This window comes from Danio rerio, chromosome 7 (assembly GCF_049306965.1).
Source record: "Danio rerio strain Tuebingen ecotype United States chromosome 7, GRCz12tu, whole genome shotgun sequence".
NCBI classification, from domain to species: domain Eukaryota; kingdom Metazoa; phylum Chordata; class Actinopteri; order Cypriniformes; family Danionidae; genus Danio; species Danio rerio.
Window position 1 is genome coordinate 56,149,671 of NC_133182.1, and position 10,374 is coordinate 56,160,044.

A 10,374-nucleotide genomic window follows, 5' to 3' on the forward strand; every position below is an offset into this window, starting at 1 on the left:
GCAGTACCAGTATTCACAAGAATGCAAGTCCATTCTTTGCGTTCTTGGATTCGAGAAACCTATATGTGCCTTGGCCACTTTGCTGACAGGCCTAACACTAATGTACTATGCTATGTGTGCCTGGGGTACCTACCCACACTAGAGTTCAATATAGTGTGCCAATTTTACTTTGCATACATACTTAAAACTGTTGAACAAGATTATGTGTACCTGGGATTTATTAATTGATTAAATTTCTTTTCGGCATAATCCCTTTATTAATCCAGGGTTGCCACAGCGAAATGAACCGCCAATTTATCCAGACTGAAAAATTATTCAAAGTTGATTCCTTGGATTAACTTAATTTTTTTACGTCAAGTGGCTGTAAACAATTTATTTATGTTAAATTTAAACAAACAAATTAAGTTGAACATTATTAAACTTAATTTGTTTGTTTAAATTCAACACAAATAAATTGTTTGCAACAGTTCTGCAAGCAACACTTTTTTCAGGGAAGCATGTTTTTTTGTTATGCAACGGATGCCAGCCGCATCCCATCCCTGGGAAACATCCACACACACACTCATTCACACTCATACACTACGGACAATTTAGCCTACCCAATGCACCTATACTGCATGTCTTTTTTTTGTGGGGGAAACCAGAGCACCCGGAGGAAACCCACGCAAACGCAGGGAGAACATGCAAACTCCACACATAAAAGCCAACTGACCCAGCCAAGGCTCGAACCAGTGACCTTCTTGCTGTGAGGCAAGGCGACAGCACCACCTACTGCGTCACTGCATCACCTGTACCTGGGATACCTTGCCAAATCATTTAATGCTACTATACTAGATTGCGTGCTTTGGTTACATTGCAAACAGATTTAAATCTAATGAAGTAGATAATGTGTGCCTGGGCTACCTTGCTGGCCGATTTGGCACTAACATTTTACACTGTACTGTATGTCCTTTTTATAAAACTAATCACATTTATGCTAATAGAACCCAACAATTATCTGAGCAAATGTAAATCTTGATAATGTTATTTACATATTCTTTAACTGTTAAACATGAAGCCATACTTAAACGTAACTACAACATCCTTTCTAACTGTCAATAAGCAGTAACATTAGTTAAAACAAGTTTTTTTTTAAATACTTTTGAGTATGTGTTACCCAAAATAAAAGGTTACCTTTTATTGCTAACTAATACATTTTTAATATTGAATGGCTTTGTCTGACAAAAACCTACTTCCATGACTTAGCAATTAAATGAAGTTTCACAAACTAATTTCGAGAGGAGCACGGGATATGATTGAGCACGACTGGCTTCTCATCTGTGATCAGTAATAATCCAATCAGAGTTATCCAAGCTTTCTATAAATGGATTGTTTTCTCCCTACAGCTCTATCTTCGTTTTGGAAGAATCCCCCCTTCCACCTCATTTCGTCCTTTTCCTCCCTTCTCTAAAGGGGAGCTCTCGAGCCCTACCTGATCTCGGATCCCCATATATGCTTAATGACCAGGCAGGAGCCTTGCACTCAAGTGTCTCTGAACTCAGGGTTCTTTCCCGAGACAGCATGCCTGACCTGCTATATAAGCATAATACCTAAGTGGGATCTCTTGAAAAGATTTTAGAAAAAATAAATATGGGACAAACATTTTTATTTATTTTTTTAAAATATGTCATGACACACATAAAAAGAAAAAACTAAATAGGCCAGGTATTGTTTTGGTGAAATTGTTATCTGTTATTAGTCTTTTCTCAGCCAGGTGAACAGGACCTACCATAAACCAGCCGTGTAATTCCACAGAATCTAGGAACAAACAGTGATGTAGTGCTGCTATATGTGTTGTTTATATGATTATAATCAGTGTCGAAATAATGCATGTCATGGCCTGCAGGCAATTCTAGACTTTTATCATGCTGTTCACAGCACAGGGAGTCTTCCCAACACTCTCATCTGCCCTTTATGGAGATAAATTGATTAAACATTCTCTTAAATAAATGAGAGCTGAAGAATATGATGGCTTCTCAGAGTTTAGAATTATTTTACAGTTATTGAATATAAAATAGTGTCTTATAAATGGGTGGAAAGGCTTGCATTTGCTCAGTTTGACCCTTTAAACATTACATAACAGTTTTGTGTAATTTATGCTACTTGTAATCAAGATTATTCTTATTCAATCCCAGTACTCCTTCTGCTGGTTCTACTGTTCATGAGGAGAAAACACAGAAGCATAAAGGAGCCACTCATTCCTGAAGATTATGAAATAAGAGACAACATCTACTGTTATGATGAGGAAGGCGGTGGAGAAGACGATCAGGTTAGTTTTAATGTTTAGGTAATTTAAATATAATTATTATTTCTTTATTTCTTTATTTATTTTTTGAAAATACAGTTTAAGATGTATTAAATTTACCTCTTGCATACCGTTCTGACCTCACTACCATGATGAGGTACAGTGTTTTTGACCACAAATAACACAGGCTTCTTCTTAAAGATTATAAGAATTCAGAGTTTTCCAGGGGTATGAATATTTGTAATAACTTGACTGTTTGTTTTACACACTGACTCGAATCAGCATAAACTAGCCTGGACCACATGGAATTTCCACTGGTTTACACTCGTTTTTCTAAGAATACCAACAGTGATTGTCCTCGGTGTAGTAAACAGTGTAGAGTGTCCTTATTCATATTTACACTAGGGTGCTTTTTATTGCTTGATTCTGATTGGCTGATGAACATTCTAAAAGTCCATGTACCCAGCAGGCACAGGATGATGATGTCATGCATGATGTCAGATTGATGTTGCATTTAGCATTTTGTTTGCAAATGAAAATCGTATTGATGTCAAAAGCCATTGTCAAGCCGACGTCAATGTCCAACGTTTGACAGATGTTGAATTTTTTACACTTTCCAACTCAACCTAAAAACAACTAAATATCAACATCTAATGATGTTACAGCTTAACGCTGCGTGGATGTTACAACTACAACATCTATCAGATGTTGGATTTTGGTTGCCATACCTGACAAATAAAAGTCAGTTTTTGACATCAATATGACGTTGGTTTAAGATGTTGGCTCAACGTTGGATTTTGGTCAAATGCCAACACAACCTAAAATCAACCAAATGTCAACGCTATTTCACGCTGTTATTGGATGTCAAAATAACATTTTCTTTAGATGCTGGTGACCTAAATCTAAACTAATATTAATGTCTTATGATGTGTGTGCCTGCTGGGTACACTTGCCAATGTTTAATGTCTTGTGTTGTGACTAAACAAAGTGTACTAAGGTGAGCGTGCACTAACATGAAAATTAGCAGGCATAAAGCATCATTTAAAAACACTGTGGGCTTGTATTTGTATTAATTTATTTTTGGTTTGACGTACCATTTTAAAAACTAGTGAATCGATATAGCAGTTGTATTCAGAGTATAAATGCTGACATACAAAAAAAGGTTAAAAAATGCTGACAATAAACATGTGTGAAAGCTCATGAGAGAAAGCATGAGCCTTAAAGTGATAGTTCACCCAAAACTGAAAATTTACTGTTTATTTACCCTCATTGTAAGATTAAACACAGATATACATTGTTACAGATTTTCAGCATTTCTTCAAAATATCTTTTTTTGTGTAGACCAACACCCTAGTTGGCTGGTATTATCTGGTCAGTTTTAGAGGGGTTTTGGCCATTCCCAGCCTGGTCTTAGCTGGTCTGGCTGGGAGATGACCAGCTAAAATCAGCTTGACCGGCCTAGCCAAGCTGAGAGCCCAGCTTAAACCAGCCATGTCCAGCTTAAACCGTTTCCAGGCTGGTCAAGCTGGTTTTAGCTGGTCATTTTCCAGCCATTCCAAGCTTGAAATGGCAGGAAACCAGCCTGGAAATGGCCAAAACCCCTCTAATACCAGGCAGGGGTGTGTTTCCAAAAACCATGGTTAGCCAACTATAGTCGCAAGTTGAGTTCCAACAAACATTTGTAAACTGAGTCGCAAATTTGTATGCTTGTGACTACACTCTTAGAGCTGTTGTTAGAAATTGGCTGTGTTCTATTCCCAGTTATCCACCCATGCCCTATTCATTTAAAACATTCTGAAATGTAATTTTGGAATTATTTTTTAAAAAGCATTAAAGTCATCTTTTTAAGGTGTTTTTTGCTTTCTAAGTATTTTTACAGTTCTGTTTTAGTGACCTACATGTTTACAATTGTGCTCCCTTCGCAGTGCACTTTGAAAACATAGATGTCATGCTGAATACAGCCTTGGCTCATGACGAAAGCTATAGGTGACCTATTATTTAAAAGCGGAATTTATGTTACGTCTTCAAAGCTTGTGGAAACTAAAAACATAGCATACGCTAGTGCTTTTAATTTGTGGTGGGACATTTATTAAGTAGCTGTACTGTACATGACATGGGCTTGTTGGTTAGAACATTTCTGCAGCGGTTTGCATGTGTCAAATTGTAAAAGTAGACAACAATCATCATTATTAATATTATTATTAAAGTAGCATTTTTTTATTTTTCTAATAAATATAAAATGTAATTTCTCAATAAATTAACTAATATATTTATTGATAAATAATATTAGAGGCGACGCAGTGGTGCAGTAGGTGTCGCCTCATAGCAAGAAGGTCGTTTCAGCCTCGGCTGGGTCAGTTGGCGTTTCTGTGTGGAGTTTGCATGTTCCCCCTGCGTTCGCGTGAGTTTCCTCTGGGTGCTCCGGTTTCCCCTACAGTCCAAAGATATGTGGTACAGGTGAACTGGGTAGGCTAAATTGTCCGTAGTGTATGAGAGTGTGTGGATGTTTCCCAGAGATGGGTTGTGGTTGGAAGGGCATCCGCTGCGTAAAAACGTGCTGGATTAGTTGGTGGTTCATACTGCTGCTGCGACCTCGGATTAATAAATGGACTAAGCCGAAAAGAAAATGTATGAATGAATGCTATTAGAATACTTGTTAGCGTTTTAGTGATTTAATCTTTTAGAATAGACTATGGAATATTCTCAATAATATTTGTAAAGGAGTCCACCCCCTTTAGAGCATCAAAATGGGCGTTTTATGTTATGTTATGTTTACCGTATGTTAACGGTCAAACGAGGGCTCTGCGGCAGAGAAACTATGGGTTTTGGGAAACACTCACCACTACATCGTTCTTTTCCCATTTGATGCATTATACTATAATAGTTCAGCCGCGAGTTACGATGTTGTTTGGGAAACTAACCCCTGGTCGACCAGCTAAACTTTTTTTTTTTGGGCAGTATAATATATATATATATATATACAGTATATATATAAATATATATATATATATATATATATATATATATATATATATATATATATATATATATATATATATATATATATATATTAGGGCTGTCAAATGATAAAAAAATTAACATAACTAATCACACTTTTTTGTAATTAAACATGATTAATCACGAAACGTCATATTTATTACAGAAGTACAGAAATAAAGAGACAGGTATTTAAGTGCTGTTTGAATTTCAAAACATTCAATGCCAATAACAAACAAAAATGATTTCTATGTTGGATTTTAAGTGGCCTACAAACACACACACACACACACACAGACAACGCGCGCAGTACAGCAAAACCGGTGAGCTAGGGAGAGATCCCTTCAGATTCATCAACACACATGATCGCGTTCATCAAATTTGCTTAAACTAAGAACGCTAAAGTATGGCTGTATTTTACAAGCAAAGATTCTGACAGAGGAACTTAAAGCTTTACAAAAGGGGGGACACAAGTCAAACTTATGAAATGTGAGGGCTCATGGATGCAGCTTAAAGGAATAGGGTTGTGACTGTCTTTGACAGCTTGCGACTTCATCTGCCACTTTTACTACAGTACATTTACATGGACACCAATACTCAGCTTTTATGATTAAGATAAAACTGAATGAGAGTCTCCCATGTAAGCAGTGATTTGATTACCTTAAAGGATCATGCGAGTCCCGAAATGCAGAGGTTTTTCTTTCCATTCGCCATGCTGTATCAAATTTCATTAAACATCCTAAATGAAAAATGCTGAATGAGCGTGAACTGCTGAACTGCAGTTAAAGTCTAAACATTAAAAATGAAACACCCAGAATTGGCATGAAACTCTGGAGGAAACCCAAGATAACCTGGTGATGCGACATTAATTGTTTTAAACTGAAACTTTCCTTCTAAAAGCGCGTCCTTGGTCTTATCCATATTTATTTGCATGTTAAACATACGCAGGACCAGAGCAAGCTGAACTGGTGCTCTAGGCAAACAGCAATCACACCGCCCTCAACCCGAAAGTGACTGGTTCACAGATGAAAGTTAGGACCGGTGGGTTCGCTCACTATTCTGCTGCCCAAGGCAGCCTCCTAGGTCGCCTCCATGCACGCACCGTCCCTGAACACACGTCGGCCACAGTTAAATTATTTGACTCTAATGCACACTCAAGGTCATAGACGCATCACCATCTAGGGTGCGTATTAATTTTTCTGATAATACAATAGAAACAAGAGAGTAATTCTTTAAATATATCTTATGTTTCATATCAAATGCACTTTCTGCACAGGACTTTGATTTGAGTGTGCTGCATCGAGGCCTGGACAACAGACCAAATGTGTACAGGAACGACATTTGTCCTATTTTTTTGTCAGCACCTCAGTATAGACCTCGACCAGCCAGTTCTGAGGACATCAGCACATTTGTTGATCATGTAAGTAATACACTCTTACAGTAAAAATAAACTAAAATATACTTAATTTAGATTTAGATTAACAAAGTATCTATGGTATAAGACTTTTTTTTTAAAGGTAATATTTTGGGGGTCCATAGCAAATAAAAGACCCCTGTGCATCAACAATTATAATCAGTTCAATTGAGCATATCCATAAACGCTTCCATCACTAGAAAAATGTGATGCACCTTTGATAGCAGTCAATTGGCACCCCCATTTATCACAATTACATAAAATACTTTGATTGCCTTCTTCATAAATGACCATGTGATTGTTTGCACTGTAGAACCTGAAGACTGCAGATAATGACCCCACAGCTCCTCCCTACGACTCTCTGCTGGTGTTTGACTATGAAGGAGTAGGTTCAGATGCAGGTTCACTCAGCTCCCTCAACTCTTCCAGCTCAGAAAATGACCAAGACTATGACTTCCTCAATGAGTGGGGCCCACGCTTCAAGAAGCTGGCAGATTTGTATGGAAGAGAAGAGGATTAAATGTTCAATTCAATTAAATTCAATTCAATTCAAAATGTAAATCCTGCTTTAAACACAACATCAAGTCTTTCTGTAATGCTCTGAGGGTTTCAACTCAGAGAATGTCAGCAGCCTAGTGTCAATAACATACAGTGTTCAAAGGCATTGAGGATGTTTACAAGTCCCAAATATGTGACAATTTTATATACATTTTTACTTAGAGGGGACCTATTATGCCCCTTTTTACAAATGTAAAATAAGCCTATGATGTCCCAAGAGTATATGAAGCTCAAAATACCAAACAAATAATTGTATAACTTGAAACGGCAACTTTTAGGTTTTGGTCCAAACTGTGCTATTTTAGTGATAGTTGCTTTAAATTCAAATGAGATTGTTATTCTTTGCAAATGAGGGTGGAGCTACAAATGCCTGTATGTCAGCATAGGGGCAGATTCAAAACAGAACTAATGTTTTCTCTGTGAAAAACTGAAATTGTCAAAAGAAGTGACTTAGAAAAGGCAGTTAGTGGAGACTACAGTGTTCATTTGTGCATCCGAAAACACAACATTTATAATACCTTTTATGCTGTGTTCACACCAGACACAGAATGCACCAATAAATGCTATTCTTACATAAATAGGCACGTCAACATTTTGTTTACTCGCTTCAATCCCGTATCAAATTCACTTCACAATAGATGCGGATTTGCATCATGAGCTGGGCTTCTATCTGCCCGATGACTCTAGCTTCATTGCTAAATGGCTAACATGGATTTCATTGAAAGAATAGCTGTGTTTATGTGGTTTAGGTATGCTAAGAAATAGCATAAATTCGTTTGGCGCCATGTCCAAGTGCACTAGATCATTTCAGAGATGCACCTAGCTTTGACACTTCATCTGCGTCTTGTGAACGCAGCATCAGTCACTAAAATTATCTTCAGCAGGTTTGATGAAAACTCTAAAGGCCAATGGCTGCTTCTCACGCAGGACTGTATATGCTAATGAGGGAGAGATCATCACTAATGGACGGGGCTTTCCCTTTCTGATGACACATACAAAGGGAGAATGTCAATTAAAAGTGTTTCTGCAGTCTTTATCAAATGTGATTTTAAAAAATAATGGCATTAATAAATTATTTTAAAATAATAATGATAATAGCTTAACTGTTACCACACAATTGAGTTTCAACCACTTTTAAAAAGGTGATTTTTGCATAATAGATCCCCTTTAAAAAGGAATTTTGCCAAATTTGAAAGCACCAAAACAAACATATGTCCCAATACACACCCAACAAATCTAAATCTGATGGCCACGCCCACTGGGGAAAAACAACCCACTCTATTGACTTTTGCAAGAAGCTGCTTCCTTGTCATATTCCAATGAATGACTGAACATAACAATGTCTGAAAAATGCTGTGCGATAAGATAAACAGAAAACAAGCTAAAAAAAAACCTAGAACTATGTTTTTATAAGCTGACAATCTGCCAAATAATGAGCAGGACACTAAAATAGGGTGCAGCTTGAAAAGTAAGAGAACTACCGTTACACCAGCTGAAATGAAACGTAATTGACAACAGGACACATTATTTTTAACAATGGAATAAGAATTATTTCACCACATGTGAACCTGATACAAGAAGAAACTAAACTGTATTGGTCTATATCAGCCCTTTTCTTTACTTGGGTTTTTTGTTCTAGAAATGATTCACCTGAAGAGCTCGATGTGTATATAATGTAACAAATAACATTACTGCACAGCTTTCTGCTTCATTCACATTATTTTCTGATTTTATTTCTTATTCACTGTTTCTCAACCATGTTCCTGAAGGACCACCAGCACTGCATGATCTGGATGTCCCTTTTGTCTGTCACACAGGTCATTCAGTCTCAGCTAATGAGTTGATGATCTTAATCAGGTGTATTTAGTTGGGGGGGAATGGAAAATGTGCTGAGTTGGTGGCCCTACAGGAACATGGTTGAGAAACACTGTTTTACATCAATTCATCGTTCTGTTTTTTTTTTTTTTTTTTTTTTTTAAGAGTTCTCACTCACAGATATTTGACTGAATAGAATATGCATATTTGGCATGCTGTCCAGGGAGAGGGCTCTGAGCTCGGAAAGACACCCTAACATGTGTTATTCCCCTTGTCAGGTTAGAGAAATATAGGGTCCACATGCAGTGTCTAGCCCGGCTCCAGAATGCTCTCCCTCAGATTTGAGTTAGCATCGATTTTAATGGTGTGGAGTTCGGGTGGTGGAGGGATGCTAAAGTCAAGAGAAATGAGGGTTTGACTTGTTTAACTATTTATAGGAGTTTGGTCTAGAGCTCATTGGATAATAGAATGATTGTCTGTGATTAATTAGCCTCGTCAAGGACTGATCGTGCTCCTCCCCAAATTTGTTTATGAAACATCACAAGTCAGGAATGACAGGGATGCAGTTTCCTGCAATAGAGGTCAATGAAGTGGGCTGAACTCCCCCCAACACTTGGCGTGGGTGTGTCCTAAGTACATTCTGTTTATTAATTATAGAGACACATCCAATTATACTGATTGGCTGCAAGTGTGTTTTGCTATAGGTTCAACTGATCAAAATATTATATATAATGAAAATATATTTAAATATTAGCAGACCTTTGATATTCTAGTGATGCATAAAGAACTAAAGGGAATAACAACACTGTTTACTCAACTTTACATTCACTTTAATACACGGTGTTAATTTTTAAAAATTGTTGTTGTTTACATTTTTTTATTCAGGGTTTGTTGTCTTACGACAGCAGCCCTCTCTTGGACCTAAATTTAATTTCAGGAGAAGCAAAACTTAACAGTTCTGGAAGTTAAAACTCTTTTCATTTTATTCCACTGGGAAATGAATTTTTTCATACAAACATTATAAAGACAAGCATAATAAAACACAGTCTGGCTTCAGATGTTGTGATTATGCTTAGTTGGTTGGCCTAATATATATTTATCAAAATAGTAAACACGTTTTTATTAAAAATCTCATGTGAAAAATGAATGGAATCAAATTTCTCCAGAAAAAGAGGAAAATGTGGGTGGAAACTAATGCACTGTTTAGGGGCCAAGACCCCAATGTATCCCTATGGTATTAACTTTTGTCTTTTTGTTTTAAAGTAAGTAGAAGGAGGAAAGGAGAAATAAAGATATAAAAGCTGTC

General features: G+C 36.9%; 1 protein-coding gene across 2 annotated transcripts in view; it reads left to right on the plus strand.

Annotated features, from left to right (window-relative positions):
- The window catches only part of cdh31 (cadherin 31), a 41,928-nt gene extending 31,554 nt beyond the window's left edge, over positions 1–10,374 (plus strand). For both annotated transcript variants that reach the window (XM_073907342.1, XM_017357101.4), the window contains 3 exons: positions 2,175–2,308; positions 6,558–6,701; positions 7,009–10,374. In XM_073907342.1, coding sequence (XP_073763443.1) covers positions 2,175–2,308; positions 6,558–6,701; positions 7,009–7,215 — 485 coding nt within the window. In that variant the 3' untranslated portion in view covers positions 7,216–10,374. The remainder of the gene's footprint in view (positions 1–2,174; positions 2,309–6,557; positions 6,702–7,008) is intronic.